Raw genomic sequence first — 16479 nt, forward strand, 5'->3', positions numbered from 1 at the left:
TCTTCAAGGGGCAAAACAGAGGCGGACATCTCCGTCTGCTGCTGTTAACACATCTGGAGCATACAGACCGTGATTCAATTCACAAGATACGCACGGAAGTTAAAAATGAAAAAATAAATAAATTACAGGGAAAAACAAAGAAGAGAAAAAAAAAAAAAAAAAAAGGGAAGCAGCTGCAGCGAAAGGAGACGTCAGACCCGATGAGGTTGACCGTGTCAATAGGATGATCCGTGTTGGAGCAACAAGCCATAGGAATACAGTAAAAATGTCGCTGTGACCAACGTCATTGAGCCGTCATTATTGACCTCGGAGCAAGTCAATAATCATTTAGCATGAGAATTACATGAAGCTAATCAACTAGACCGACCAGACATCTGCTCACTCAATTATAAGCTGCTCAATAATGAAAAAGCAAACCAGCTAAGAACCCCCCCCCCCCCAAAAAAAAAATGTATCTAGGCTTTCACCCACACAGGTTTCAGGAACTGCTAAGTTGGTATATTCAGGCTGAATTGCTTAGACTGCTGCATTTTCTTCCTTAATCAATAATGTATTCTTTTCAATACAGGCACGTGTGCATTATTCAACAAAGCCTGAGAGATGTATGGGAGGGACAAACTCAAGGAGAAACCACACCATTTATCTAATTAACAAGCAAACATAACAGATAGAAAGCAGGATGCAAACACCGGGGAAACGACAAACCTGGGAGCAACAGTAAGGAAAGAAAGAAAGAAAACAGAGATGGGGCATACGGTATATACATATTTTCTTCTAAATGAGAAAGCTCTCAGATAGTATTCTCTGGAGGTTGATGTGGAAATGGCTTTGACTGGAAGTCATCAGCACAGGGAGATTTAGCCTCCGAGTGACAGGCGAGGGCAACGCACGCATACACAGTGCAAAGTGCACGGTGATGCATTAAAGCGTATATATTGGGGGGGGGGGGGGGAGGGGATTTCACACACGTCGGTGCACACACAAGCACGGATGCGTAATCATGAATAGACAAACACACCGAGGGTCTTACAAGGCATAATCATTGGAGGCGAGCTTCTTCTCATATTTCACATGAGGATTAGGGAAAATCTGCATGGAACAAGGCGGCACAAAGACGACACTACTTCACAGGGTAACCGTATAAACCCTAACCTACGGAGGGCGAGGAGTTACATAAACTTTAACGCAGGGGGAACAACTAAAGGCAAACATTACAGGGAGACAACAAAGAGGAGAACGCACCAGAAGAATCCTAATTGTTCTCATGTCCCAAGAAAGATTCAAGTCATTGAGTGAGAGGTCAACACTGCACAGAGGCAGGCGTTATGGATAGATAGTGAAAACACACCAGGACCTCCGTTTGTAGACGTGTGTACGCTTCCATTTAAAGCAGGGGTGTCAAGCACATTTGAATTCTGGGGCCATATACAGCAAAATCTCATTATATAATAAACAATTACTATCAAAAATGACAACAATGTTAACATAAAGAAAATTTTAATAAAATCTTCTGTGTAAAATACAGCAAAAGCTACTCTTAAGATATCTGTTTAAAAAAAACTGTATATTCAATGACATTTTTACAATTTGCTTCATGGTTTTGTGGCTGGATTGGAGCCTTCTCGGGGGCAGTTTTTGCTCATGGGCCTTATGTTTGACACCCTCGATCTAAAAATTTGGTGTGCACCTAAGTAGACAGCGATTATTTAAAATAAAAAGGTTTGATTGAATATGGTGCAATATCAACAGTATTTATTTATTTTTTATTATATTGCAGCATTTGTTTTGTTCACAAAACACAGATATATATATATTTTTTTAAAGTTAGGATTAAACATTCTCGTTTAAACATTTTGTGTGCATTTCCAGTGTTAAAAAAATATCACACTTCGCATTAGCTTTAGACAATAAGAGAAGGTTAGGTGTGCTTGTGTGATGCCGTAAACACAGGAACAAACAGCGTCGGCTTCCATATGTAAGTTGCAAGCTTTTCATTCAGCCATTCCACAGAGTATACATTAAAACCTAGCCTTTAGGTGGGCAATAGGTTGTATGTGCTGAAAACAGCTGCACATCGCATGAGGCAAAACAAAGAGGACACAAAGTGCTGGGTTGAGCACTTTAAAGTGGATTATTTTCTCCTAATATGTTCCTGGAGAGGAAACACTCCTGCTGTCAAGGAGCTGAATCGCTGCTGTTTGAGTGACACTCGCTGACAGGGGAAATAACGTGTGTGTGAACCCGTATTACTCATGTTGTGAGGACATAAATCTGCCTACACAGTCACGGTGAGGGAAACAGCCTTTGTTTCGAAGCCAGATAGCAAGGTCCTCCAAAACATGAGCGGAGACAAGTTTAGTTTAAGGTCATGCGCGAGGAAAACATTAGTTGTTGAATCCGTCTGTAGAAACATTTGATTAATTCAGTGTGATGTTCTCGAGAGTGATGAAAGCATGGCTGTGTGTTTGTACTGTATGTGTGTGTGTGTGTGTGTGTGTGTTCCTGTGGCAGGTGTCAATCGGGAAATTCAATAATTCCTCTCCAGTAGGCATCGCTGCTGCTCCTCCTCCTCCTCCTCCTCCTCCTCCTCCTCCTCCTCCAGTACTTATCTCCTTACCTCCTCTCACCTCTCGCTGCCACATATAACATTACAGGATCAATAAACCATTACCACAGTAACTTTAAGACATTTGTATATTTACTGTAAACAAACAAGATAATCACTCGCAGGTTCGACAGTCTCAATGGAGCCCTGCATCTTCGTTCGAGACTACAGGGTCAGATTTGGTGGGATATCTGCCGGACAACTTAAGAAAAAGATTCATATCAGCCGGTGGAATGGAAGCTGAAGTAGGATGCTATTTGTGTAATACAGCGGGAGCTTAAATGCCAGCATGCAGTTGAATATCTTAAAAAAAAAAAAGAGAGAGAGATTTGGAAAAACAAAACATGTCCTCAGGAAAGTGTTAGAAAAAACAAACACACACGCACACGCACACACAAGCGTCAGGGACAATAGTTGGGGAGAGGGAAACAATACTAACACCGGGGAACATCAGCCACTCTGCTAACATATGTGAGGCATTTTCCAACAATTGAACTCGTTCCAAAAAACGTCTCTAAATAAACAGCCACCAAGTAGCAGGACAGCAAGGAGTGCAATCGCAAGTAGAAGAGAAAAGGAGACAACACAAAGGAAGCAGACGAACGCTGTCAAATGGAAGATGGCATCATCTCAAGTCAGAAAATCATACATTTTCTTGTGCACACAACAAAGAAATTGATCATTTTTCTTCACTTCATTTGTGTATTTGTCCATTTTTCTAGGGCTCATTTTTTCTCTGCTACAGTAAATCATTTTTTTCTACAAAAGTCAAGGATCTTTCCAGACACGTTGAAACAAATGTTTGATTTTTGTCCTTGTGCCTACTTTTGCTAATGAGGAGACACCGTGGGGGGACTGAAGCATATGTGTAACTCCATGGTTCCTGACCTTTTTCCCTTGGAGCCCACCCAGATTGCAGAGAGGCTGCGGACCCTCTCTCCGTTCCCTGATTTGCCAAAAACATTTAAGTGAAGCCAAACAGCGAGCGACACACTGTCTCTGATGGACACACAAATTGAGAGGATTCAACAAATAAGTTGTTTTTTAGATATTATTAATTGGTTTGGACATTTTGGCTTAATGTGGAGGGATGGGTGATATTGAATCGATATCAATATACATTTCAGTTTATGGTTTTGTCATACATAGATAAAGTATTATGTCATATAATAAAAACAAATTCAGTCTTTTGGGGGTTTTTCCACTAATATTCACACCGTCACTAATATTTTCACATTTGCTCTAATGGAAGTGAAAACAGGTCAATTGAAATCCTGAGTAGATTCTCACACACTAGTTTACAAATTCAAGTCAATGCATACCATTTCCAGTCCTATTGTCATCTTTGATGGTAAGCCTCCTTTGATCATTTGGCCAAATAACACAGTTAGGAACATCTGCATTGTGACGGTGAGATATTCCAGGAGCTAAGCACTGACATGTGAATCCATACAATCATGTGCTGTTCATCTACACCCCATTCAGGGTTTAGGTGATTGGCAGGCCGAGGGAATTGCCTGTTCGAAACAGACAATCAAGACCCTCATACCTTGTCTGAGGGAATCCTGAACAATGAAAGGAGATTCCCCAGATTACAGCTCAGTGCAGTATGCAGTGTTATGGACTACGACAACACCCACTCCTTTCATATTTCCTTTAGTCACTGCATCTATTAGTCTCTCCTTCCTCCAGTTCCCCATCTGTTTTTCGAACACTGCCTCCTTCAACCAGTTCCTGCAGCACGTCTTAGCATATACTTACCTCATCCTCCTACAATTTCTTCCTCCGCATCATGTCTTTTTACAGCTTGGTACTTCTGCATCCTCTTTCTCTTCAATAAGTGAGCGGAGCTTTTCAGCCAAAGATTGTTTGAAATGTCTAAGCTAATGGCGGCACTCACAGTCAAACCTACGAAGCCAAAACTTTTGATGAGTCACTCAGAACTGAGCAATCATTTAGTCACTCATTCATTCATTCTGTCACTCCATTAACACTTTGCATCGCACAAGTCAAACCTCTTATCAACGACATCCGTGAAGTTAGACAGTGATCACAGGTCACTCATTCCCACAATCGCTCACAATTTTCCTACGTACCTTATCGGCCATGATCATGGAAGACCCTCCATGAATGCCCAGGATGGGTATGAGTGTCTGCGAAGAAATAAAATCCAAAATCTGGGCGATGGCCTCCTGGTCAGTGCCATCCCCGAACACCACGCCGTGGATCTTGGTACCGGACATCAGGTCGCACATGTGGGTTATGATGCTTTTGGGGTCAGTCTCATTGACAAGCAGTGTGACCACGTTGACGTCGATGGGGTCCTCTTTGCTCCACAATGCCCGGATGTCCCGGTCAGAGATGTAGCGCGTGCGCCCCAAAATCACCGCAATGTTCAAAACTGGTACTTTATCGGAGCCGCCGCCGGTTCGCTGCTTTTGGGCTGCGGCGGGGTCAGCAATCATGGTCACCGCCACCAGAAGCGCCAAGGAGAGCAGCACACCATTATCTTCACTGCTACTGCTCCAACTGCAGCTCCTTCGACTCCTCCTCCTGCTCCTCTTGCTGCTGAGGGACATAATGCCGAACCACTTCATCCCCTGCGTGGAGAAAAAAGATGAGGGATAACGGATAAGATGAAGCCAGATCAAAGAGGGAGGAAATTTGGAGAAGGAGAAGGTGGGGAAAATGATGGAGAGAAAATGCAGGGGAAGTAAATTGTTAATGCAGTGCTCTTTAAGCCCACACATACAGGAAGCAACTTTCCTTTTCATTCCACTTCTCCTCAGTAAGTTTATTAAACGTACAAAGCGTGTGAGGAGGGAGACGGCCTTCGGAGGAAGATGTGGAGGGATGAGAGAAAGCAAGATGACTAACAAGTATACACTTTATGGTCACGACTGCTCGGTTCAGATGATTCAGGAGCAAGCTGTTCTGTTCAGAGGAGGCAAGGAGACATTTATACAGCTTACGAGTGCAATATTTTAACACTCAACCTTCAGCAGTGACTGCTGCACAGTTTGAAAGTATGAGGATGATTGTATGAGCAACAGCAATAGACAACCTGCATTAACTTTTCTTGTGGCTCTTTACAACCTCCTACCTCCTTGTGCCGGACTTCTGAATAATAAAGATCATTTTGAAGCAGGATAAGTGGGAGGGTATAACACTTCTTTTTAACAGCTTTTAGTTTGTAAGGGAAACTTTTGATCTGAACTAAAAATAGGAAGTTGTTGCATTGGTCTGATAAATTGTAACTTTCAGCGCTATAGTTTTGCCTTTTTAATTGCTGGCATATATACATTATAATGGTCTACCGTTACATTTTAGTGCTTGGAGGTAAATATGGTTTCAGTTTTGCAATTTCACCTGAGTGCAATGGATTTGATAACAGTATACATGCTGATCCTTGGTAGAATTATCACTATAACCATGCTATCAAACCAGGGTGAGTCCTGTTGTGTCTAATAATTTTATTGGAGCCTGCACATTTTTTAGAATTGTTATAAAGTTCATAACCAAACTCATAGCTTGCACACAGGAATCCAAAAAGCTTGATAATGCGTTTTTTTTACTACACAAATGGTAATTTTGTGGATTTCCATGTAGCAAAATGTATTCAAAAGTGTCGTAGTAAGGCTTAAGACTGAATATTTCACACTATTTTGCAACAGTGCTGACAATTTATAATACAAACTGACATACCCGGTAATTAGTGAATTCTAAATCTGAATAAATCCAAACATGGTGTTTTGATAAGGTCTGCTGCACATGAACAATCATGCAGATGCCGGGTTGAAACTCTTCCTTACAATTATTAGCTGCGATGTGCAGAGTGGTGACACAGCTGTCAGATACATAAAGAGATCAGTTTGTGTCCCAAAGGTAAGTAGCAGACAAATTACATAAAGCCTGGAAAAAACAGGCTAATATAAACCAGTGGAGGCTATAAATAGCATAGGATGCCAGATAATGTTCTCTTGTGTTTTTGAAGTAATGCTGCATGCCTTGGACAGGGAGGCAGAGGTACAGGGGAAGGCGTGTGTGTGGGGGTAGAGTATCTCAGACGAACCAAGCCTTTTTTTTTTTTCCATATGGGAGCCTGCGCATGTTTCAGAACGTGTGAAAAGGTGAAAGTGGGACAGTGAGAGAGTCGATGTGAGTGATTACAGTTAAAGAAGGTGACAGTAGCTACTTTGCACCGATAAAACAGAAAGCCATTGTGACATCATCTTTTTCACAGCAATCCGACCCTCCAAAGCGCTCCCTGCTGCGGCGGCTTTGGAAACCCGGTGCTCAGAGAGCATAAAACATCATCATGCATTGTAAGGGAAGACATACGAGCAGGTGTGCCGAACAGTAGAGCGTGAGCAAAATCATAAAGGCATGAAACATATGGTCACATAATGCGTTGATGTGTACTGTTGACGATTTATGGATTCGCTGACAGGGCCACATGTTTTTGCGTTGGCACGGAGCCCGTTGGTGCATGATGGATTCACAGGAGCTGTCATTTATCACGCCACTGTTGCAGGCAGTCCTTGTTTAAGCTCCGAGATCAAAAGTTCAAGAGAATCTCGTCTCATTTACAAAGCGTACCTACGCTCAGCCTTTGTGGCAATACACAGACCTCTGCCTCAATTTGCTGTAAAGCCATGCAAAATATTCCCACTGGCAGAAAGCTGAAAAGAATGACTCATGACTCTTTGTCAGATTGTGTCTTTGTTACAAAGCATTTCGAAATATATTAAAGGAATTTAATCAAAATAGATTGAACATTTGGCCACAGTTCAAGGAACAAGCATTTTTTTGGGTGCTCTTTTTGTAAACTGTGTGAAAGATAACTTGGAACCTATTTGCTTGTTTCTTATGAAGCTGCTCTCATATCTATTTGCAGAAGTGGCAAGTAAAGTATTTGAATATTGTGACTGTACATCAGAAGACCTTTCACGTGTCTGGGCTTTACTTGAGCTTTGGAGTTGGCATAACTAGTTCACCTGACTCTACATTGGGTTTTTGTCTAGTTTTTTCCGTTTTCTTTTCTCTTCCCTTCCTTTGGTTCGTCCTGTTGAATGTAAATGGGTATAGTTCATGCGGCAGTTTTTTCCTCGGTCCATCAGGCTCTCGGCATTGTTGTTGAAATTCCCATTGATCAGTTCTTAATCAGTGAGATAAACATCTGAAGAACTGTAAAACGGGGGTGTAAATACAGAAAAAAAAAAAAACCCCAGCTAAATACACCTTTAAAACTCTCTGCATAGGCTTTTGAGTCCACTGATTGTAATATTGCGTACATAATTGCCAGAAACTTCTAAGGTGAGAAACATAATCAAATCCTTTCCGAATCTTCATGACAGTGTAACCTTTCCTGCCTGAAGACGGAGGGAAAACTGTCTGCTTTGTGAAATTTCCAAGTATGATGATAGTTTTAGATTATTTTCTTTAGGCTAAGATTTGTCATACCTTGTGACTTTGTAATGAAACTGAGACACCAAAGAAAGGTTCTATTGTTAACTGAATAATGCATGTGCGCTCACTGTGTCATCTTGTGTTTTTTAAACAAGCAGCGGACTGCTTGCCCGACACCCCCCCCCAACCCCCTACCCCCCTTCACCCTGCCCAACTGAGCAGAAACACTGTTTGAAAAGAACCACGAATGAATCATCCAAATCTTCAGTTCATTCACTGCAGAGAGAGCACTGATGCCTAATGGATTCCTCGTGTCTCTGTCAAGAAGTCATCGCACTGCCTCAACACAAAGCTGTAGGATGACAAGAAGCCGTATGCTGACACCTTGGCTACCTGTTTAATTGTTTAGGCCTGGCTTCTCTTCACATATATGCATTATGAGACTTTAGGTTTCATACATTTCCTCTAAGAAAAGTTCCTTTATTGGTCCTTTTTTTTTATCTCAATGACACACGTGGACAAAAATCTGCACAGAAATCTGTTTGAGTGTAAAAAATATTCAAATTATTATTATGGCACAAATTTCTACAACTTCCTGTTTACTAAAAATGAATGTCATAATAATCATGATGTAATAATGTCGGGTTCAGAGACTAACTGAAGCTTCCACTGTGCAAACATATCTCACAACCACCAAAAAATGTCATTCATTGTCTCTTGATCTGCCATTTGTAAATAAAAGAAATGTACTACTTTGTGTGAGAGACGGTGTGGGTTTCACTCTAAATGTGTGAGTGGCGATAACTGCTATATCTCAATTACAAAATAATTAATTGTATTTAAACCATGCGTATTGTCGGCACGTGAAGCAGCATCGATGTAATCAAGGATGATGAATTTAATATGGAGACCACAACGAGGGTCTTCTCTCCTGGAAGATTGTAACATGGATAAGAAACTGTTCCAGCATACCATACCTACATTAAATACGTGTTCAGAGAACCAACGCTGGCATGTTTGTGTTTCTATACGTTGTGCGAATTGAGGGAGGTTGAAGAAAAGCTGTACACACACTTCTTCCACTGTGTATATAGTCAGCGATGACGCTTGGCAAAGTAAGATTTACAAAAAGGGCACCAATTTGGTGTGTCGTTGTATTTATAGTAACAGGCAAGTCCACTGCTGACAAGATTATTATTTTTTTTTTTTCAATTCAAAATTGGTGGTGCGAAAATATGACTGACAAAAGAGTGTTTTTATGTTTCCTCCTCGTCTCAACGCTGTCGCAATACAGGGATATTTTGGGGAAAGCAGTAAAAACAAAGAATGAAAGCAGTACAGGCAATGCAGAATACGGAGAGAGAATGAGAGAGAATGAGAGAGAGAGAGAGAGAGAGAGAGAGAGAGAGAGAGAGAGAGAGAGAGAGAGAGAGTCCCCAGCCAAATCGTATTGGGCAGTTTGTCGTCACACAAAGGCTACCGGTTCTTGGCATCACAACAGTAAATGATGTTTGGCAGGCACATCCATACTACTGGCTACTATTCATACATGCACATAAAACACACACACACACACACACACACACACACACACACACACACACGCACACACGCACACACGGCCATCTATTCTATCGCATACAAAACAAGCACACATAAGCATACACGAACAATGCATTCTTCAAATAAAACATCCTCAGTTGGAAGTATGTAAGAAAGAAAACATAGATTTTATAGGATTCATTTTGTTTCTATGATAGTGTTCCGCCAGTAAACACTCTTCAAACACACACACAGTCTTCATCATTGCCACAATTCCCACACGGATTAATCGTCACAAAGCCCACATTTCTGGTCCACTCCAACTAGGTTTCACATGCATCAATTATTCAACTGCGTTATCTTTACATGACGATTAATATGATTGCATTTAGTGCTGCGGTCACATTTGTTCTTTCCTCTATCTTCCGAAATTGCATTAAAATTGGATTAGCATGGTGTACGCACTCAATGGGTATGATTTATTTACAAAGTCGGGGGCAGAATGGTTGATACTGTGGATGATAAGTATATGTTTTTCTATGCCGTGGCCCAGAGGATGTATGTGTGTGGACACATTTTCTGGCTGGTAAAGGACTAAACTTAATATTGCATAGTTTTTTGTTCCAAACCTACACGGGCTCCTCCATCACTCGACACTCATTCATCACCACGTTATCTATTCACTTCACATTTATCTGTCCATCATTCCTTTCATCTTTTGTACTGCTTTCATCACTCTTTCCTTCCTCCACCCTCAAAAATGTGCTGCCATACTGGTGGGTGTTTGCATCACTTCTTTTTTTGTCCACGATCTCGCTTAATTTATCTTTGGGGCTTTTTAAAACTTAAGGCACGTTTCATATCCCCACCTCCTTTGTCAGTCTATCCGTGTTTTGCTGTTCTCAGATTAACAGTTGACCTGTTACTGGCAAAATTGACTCAGAACATGCTTTTTTTTTTTCTTTTTTTGGGGAATAATGTAAAGTTCTCTTTATCTCAAATAATATGAACATAGTTAACATACAGTGTGTGGTGTTCTTTAACAATTCTACATAAGTTTAATAGTATAACGTTATTGTTCTATCGAGGAAATTGGTTTACAACCAACCAAAAAAAAAGCCGAATATTGATAATACTAGGACCAAAACACGTATTATTAATTGGTGGTATAGTGGTCAGTACTCTTTTCACTGTAGAGTTTGCTTGTTCTCCCTGTGCTTGTTCCTCCTCTGTATGTGTATGGGTTTTCTCTGGATTGTGCAAGAGTGTTTGAGTTTGATTTTTGACGCTCACATGTGAGTCTGTCTCTCTCTGGTTTTCCTGTGATGGACCGGCGATCTGCCCATGTTGGCCCATGCCTGTGACCTGAAGTTGGATAGAGCAGTTTAGAGAAAAGATGGATGGATGAACTTTGAAGCGCTCCAGTATCGATCTATCTTCTATACTGCATTGTGACATCAGGTGGGAGGTTGCCACTCCATTACAAGGCAAAGTGTAAAAGTCAGAGAGGCCGCGTATGGGTAATTGACAGACATCTAATTACCAATTGCCCATGTATTCGGACTTTGGTTAGAAACTAGAGAAAATCCCAAAACCAGAATCGAACCAGTGATGTTTTCATTGTGAGGAAAGAAAGTGTGACTGATTAGTGGTTTTCTTCCCACACTACAAAAACATGTTTCAGGACAATTGGTGACTCTAATATTGCTTGAAGGTGTGAACTGGCTTCAGTGACCCTGAACAAGAGAAAGCCGTACAGACGATGGATGGCTGGGTAAAGGGCAAATGCCAAGTAAGGTCCGATTTGCAACAAAAGCATTTTAACTATCTCGTGTCCCGTGAAGACTTTATTCTCCAGTTTGGGTTTAAGGCAGGGCTTACCAATCCAACATGAACCAAGGCCTGAAATATCATTTCAGTTTTTGTGACTTCATGTCATATTAGTGTAAATGAGTATATTTACACTAAAAGCATTCCCTAATGAGCGGAGTCAAACAACTCATCTTTACATTGTTTACTCCTCCTAATTTGTGTAGCGGCTTCCTCTAGCACTACTTCCATTGTGATTGTTTTCAATGTTTCTTATTCGCTGATTTCTGGCCTTCATAAACTGTGAGTACACATCTGCGCTTGGATCGTGCTCTCTCTCAACTTCAGTCTCATTATTTGTTTACGATCTTCTCACTTGGTCCAACATTTTGCGTCATCAGTGCCATCGGATTGTGTCTCTTCCTGTTGCTGGTATATAATTATCTCACTATGTACTGTATGCCCAGTAATAATAATATTTCAAAAATAACTCCATTCTAAAATAACTCAGCTTTGTTGCTCCATTTGTTCCTCTTTCACTGCTCTGCCACCAGCCCTGCCTCCCAATTCCTATTTCTCTCAGCTAATTTCACTCCCCAACTCCTGTATCCTTCTGTCCTTTTCTATTTCAAGAGTTTTGCTCTAAAATGAGATTCTGCCATCTGAAGAAACAGACACCAGGAAAAAGAAAATGCATGAATACCAATGTGCTGCAGAAGGTATAGGTCTCCTTGCCTTTGCATACGAAGCAGCCATGTGTAGAGAAACTTAATGCATTATTACCAAGAATATGAGGCTGATTTGAAAGTCCTTTGTTTTGTTTTTTTCTCTGGTTAGTTTTGCTGATAAGACTTAGAATGCGCAGTTATATTTATATTTCAAAAGAAATAAAGTTTTGCCTCTTTCTGATTATCTCTTGTTTGAACTTTGACGAGCCTGGATTTATTGCAAGAGGTTATGAATACTAGCAATGACTGATGCCTGGGGGCAATCTATGGGCTCCACACCATGAAACTAGTAAGCGACTCATCTTCTACATACATTTGTCTCATCGGCGGTGGCAAACATATGGCCCATGAGTTAAAAACCAGCCCCTGAGATGGTCAAATATGGCCAGTTTGATGAGAAAACATCTGCAACAGCAACCTGAATAAGCCACTCTGGGCGACACTGTTATCATATAAATTAGAAAAGATCACACTGAGACCTATAACTCAAGGACCAATTGCATGAAGAACCTGCAGTGAAAGCTTCTCACTTTAGTGCTAGCAAAATTACATTTGCATCAATATGAGGGGGAGTTGGTGAAAACATGCACCCTGAAGGCTGCAGAAATCGCGAAGGCTGAAAAGTGACATGCTGTCTGAAGAGTCTGAAGAGTATCTCTGGGGGGAAGAGAGATTTACATTGCATTTTTTTTTTAGAGAATTCCCAAGGTGTTCGTGTAAATTTTTGTCAAACAGAAAGCAAGAGAGGGAAACTAAGGGAAACATTAAGGTTTATCGGAATAATCTGTCCAACTTGGGATCAGGTCTTACTTGCAAACGTCAATTTACATACTACAAATACTGAAGATGCATTCGGCTCTAAAGAGTGCCCGAGTTGCAGGTGCAATTTCACTCCCCAACTCATCCACAAATTCTGGCAACCATTCCAGCCTCTGAAAAAGTATTCCTAAAAATATCATCCCATGTGATTTTGATTTCAGCTAAATTCTTTCTAACACTTTCTAACCGAGAGCTCAACCAACACTACAACTACAAAACCCTCGACGCGTTTCCACTTAGGTCTTGACCATTCATTCATTTCAATCACCATTTCCCCCAACTTTGCTTGAATACCCGTGCGAGTAAGCCATGAAATATACCAACCGTTCCCCTATTCACTCCTGACATTCCTCTATTTTGTCACTTCATTCCTCTATTCATTTTCTCCCAGCCATTATTTCATTCAGTCGCTCTCTCTCAGGCCCCAGCCATCTGCTCTGTGTGCCCTGACATGTGCATGAGCGCTCATGAGAAGCCCAGTGGAAGTAATCGTCTGTTACCACTCAGGCTTCAACATGTTGTCTGCCCACTGCACATACCTCTTAGCTCCTGCAAACCTACTCTGTGTGTGTGCGTGTGTGTGTGTGTGTGTGCGTGTGAGTGAGAGATACTAGAAGGGAGAGAATCAAACAAAAAAAATGAGGCAAGATCACTTATATTCTGTCATAAAATAGATGTTCCGCGTGGTCTTGCTCTCTCTCCGTGTGGATCCGATGTCCAGAACCCACCTACTGTATTCCCACCTGCTGTTTTTGAAGATTGCACTGTGTGTATGCTTCACACGTTAATTTTCAATTCATTTATTCCCAATAGTGCTAATTCCATCAGTTACTTTCTGCTTCATTAGCATGTAAAACTCCCATAATATGGTGCCATCTCATGCCTTGAAACATCATCCTTATTCGCAGTGCTGGGATAACACGTATGTGCTTAATTTCCAAATGCATGCAAATGGAGATTGTGCATGAAATTAACCCACAAAAATGGGGATTTAAAAACAACTTGTATATTGTAAGTTGAATATAGAGAGACTTGATATGAGACTGTGTTGCTTTGTGGAGTGATGCATGAATCTTGAGTTTGCAGCGTTTTTGTCTTTGACTCAAAAGAAAAACCTTTTCTCTGATTCTATCCCTGAAGGCCAGAGATGGAGGTGATTTAAGGTTTTATCCAGCCATGAACAATGCCGATGAATTTGAAACACAGCAGTGCACTTTGGAGAATTCATTTGTTCTGTACTTGTTCTGGACTTCAAATTTAACCCTTGTCATCTGACTCACTTTGGAGCTGTGTTCTTCTAACAAGATCTTTATCTATATGTAAATGTGCTGCAGACTCCACTAATCATGCTTATCTCTTGGACACAAACACAAATAGACTTCCAGCTCCAGCTGGGTGGGGATTTCTTGACTTTATGCAATTCTTAACAAGTGGTTAAAATCATCACAACTGAATGGGTAGCCTGAATGCGAATCAAACTGTAACCATGAAACAAAAAAACCACAATGTAAAATGGGAAATATGTGAAACATTGTAGGGGCCTGCATCCTGGCCCGACAAGGGTGCTCCGAGTTTCCAGGCCCCTACTGTGAATGCAATACAAGATCACAGGCACACGTACTCTACACCTTTTTCTAGTTTTGCCTTGTCTTGTTCTATTAATAATGACATATGAACCAAATAAATGTACCGGTACTTTGGAAGTGTTTTTGTAGCACATAAGCAAAGGCACACATTCATACTGTAATTATACAGATACTGTTCCTGCACAAGTGGGAAATCCATAAAACATAATGCATATAGTCTTCTCAGAATCTACATGTGGGAGGTGCTTAGACACTAGTTTTATGGATTGGCCTTCCACAGACTGCAGCTGATGCTTTTCCTTAGTGGGGAAAAGAGGGAAAGAGGGTGAGAGAAGGGAGCTTTTTCTGCGATGGGAGAACTGCGCTTCAACAACGTGACTGAATCCCGAGAACGGGAGAGAGGGGATGGGTTGGGGTTGGGGGGTGGGGGTTGGATGTAAATTCATGTGGCTCTTCCCATTAGGTTCAATGACTCCAGCACAATACAAGTGCGACCCCTACTGGTACAGCATAGGCCTGTCTCCTCCACGTTTGGCCAAGACGCTACTTACAGAGAACATTTTTTATTTTTTTTTAATGGACAAGCCAATGTTTACTTTTTGGCACGACTCAGCTGGAGGGTAGACCCAAAACTGGTTTCTAAAATGAAACTCTAACTTGAAAAATGGGCAGGAGGTCTTTGGAGAATCCCCTAACGTAACACTGGTCGTTCGTCCTGACATGGGATGGAGAGGAGCTGGAAGTTGTGCCAACCAGTAAGGCGACCAAAAAAACCCGCAATGTGTCATCTAACGTCTGAATGAAAACACCCCCAGAACGCACACCCAGCTTGGATGAAGCCCCGTTGGTATTTCTGACGATTGATTTAGTAAAATTCAAATACCGTGTTTGTGAAAATACTGGAATAAATGGGATGTGGTGGGTGCAATAGAAGCCATCCAATTATTTAATAACATTTTTCTTTCCTGTACAACCAGATGTTTTGTGGTGGTGCATTTATGTAAATGGTTTATACTGTTGTGTAGATGCTGTATTACAGATGCGCTTTGAGGATGCCTGCGCTTGGCTCACTGCGCCAGCTACATTAATCAAGAGGAAATTATGACACTTGGTATAAGGGCTGGGAGAGGGCAGTTTGGTTTCTTCTGTATTTTGCCCCGAATATCCGTCACCACTCCTGCAATCGTGTAAATCTAACTTGATCATGTTTTAAGGACAGCTGTGCTCTCTGCTCTGTGGCGTGGTGCCGCACTTTGGGTAAGGGACGCTTGTGGTTAAACCACCGCTGATAAATAGAGGAAACGGCTCATGCTGAGCACAACTACAAATTTAGACAATAACGACAGACACGACAAAGTACTTACAGCATCTCCCTTCCACAGAGCTCCAAAACAGTGGTGCGAGATGACATTGCAACAGTCTCTTCTCTCCTCTGAGAAACCATGCAGCCTCTGATGGGGATCACTCTCAAAAACACTGCACAACAGGAGGAAGAAAATACGGAATCTCTAGCAATGAATTAATCCCACCGTGCCCCCCACCCTCCAAAAAGAGAAAAGAAAAGAAACAAAAAAAAAAGACGTGTATGAAATCCTCCGTTTTAGCACTTCATGGGCGCACAGCTGAGACCAAAGAGAAAAATCACTGTTGTAATCCAATCTTCATTGTGTGTGCGTCTATACTGCTGATTCTCCTCTGCAATCTCTGCTGGCCCCGCGCAGTGTGGGGGTTCACCCTGCCTCGGTGTGATTACAGCTCCCAGTATCCCGTTATTCCTGTCCCGGGAGGAGCGCAGCGCAGCGGAGGGAAGAGGCAGGCGAGCAGCTCCCGGACGCACGCAGAGGCGCACATGCACATTGACTACAGAGGCTCCGGTAGCTTGCAAACCGTGCATGGGACGCGATCCCAACGTCTCTCCTCTCTCCCGTCGTGCACGTGCATGCGTGTGTGTGTGAGAGAGAGAGAAAGAGAGAGAGGGAGA

At 41.8% G+C, this 16479-nt stretch overlaps 1 protein-coding gene across 1 annotated transcript in view; it reads right to left on the reverse strand.

Annotated features, from left to right (window-relative positions):
* The window catches only part of grin2aa (glutamate receptor, ionotropic, N-methyl D-aspartate 2A, a), a 146216-nt gene extending 130249 nt beyond the window's left edge, over window positions 1-15967 (reverse strand). The window contains exons 1-2 of the mRNA XM_080488682.1: window positions 15863-15967; window positions 4702-5205 (exon numbers count right to left, since the gene is read on the reverse strand). Coding sequence (XP_080344808.1) covers window positions 4702-5202 — 501 coding nt within the window. The 5' untranslated portion in view covers window positions 5203-5205; window positions 15863-15967. The remainder of the gene's footprint in view (window positions 1-4701; window positions 5206-15862) is intronic.
* Between the last annotated feature and the right edge of the window lie 512 nt (window positions 15968-16479).

Source organism: Lipophrys pholis (genome assembly GCF_963383615.2).
Source record: "Lipophrys pholis genome assembly, chromosome: 19".
NCBI classification, from domain to species: Eukaryota; Metazoa; Chordata; class Actinopteri; order Blenniiformes; family Blenniidae; genus Lipophrys; species Lipophrys pholis.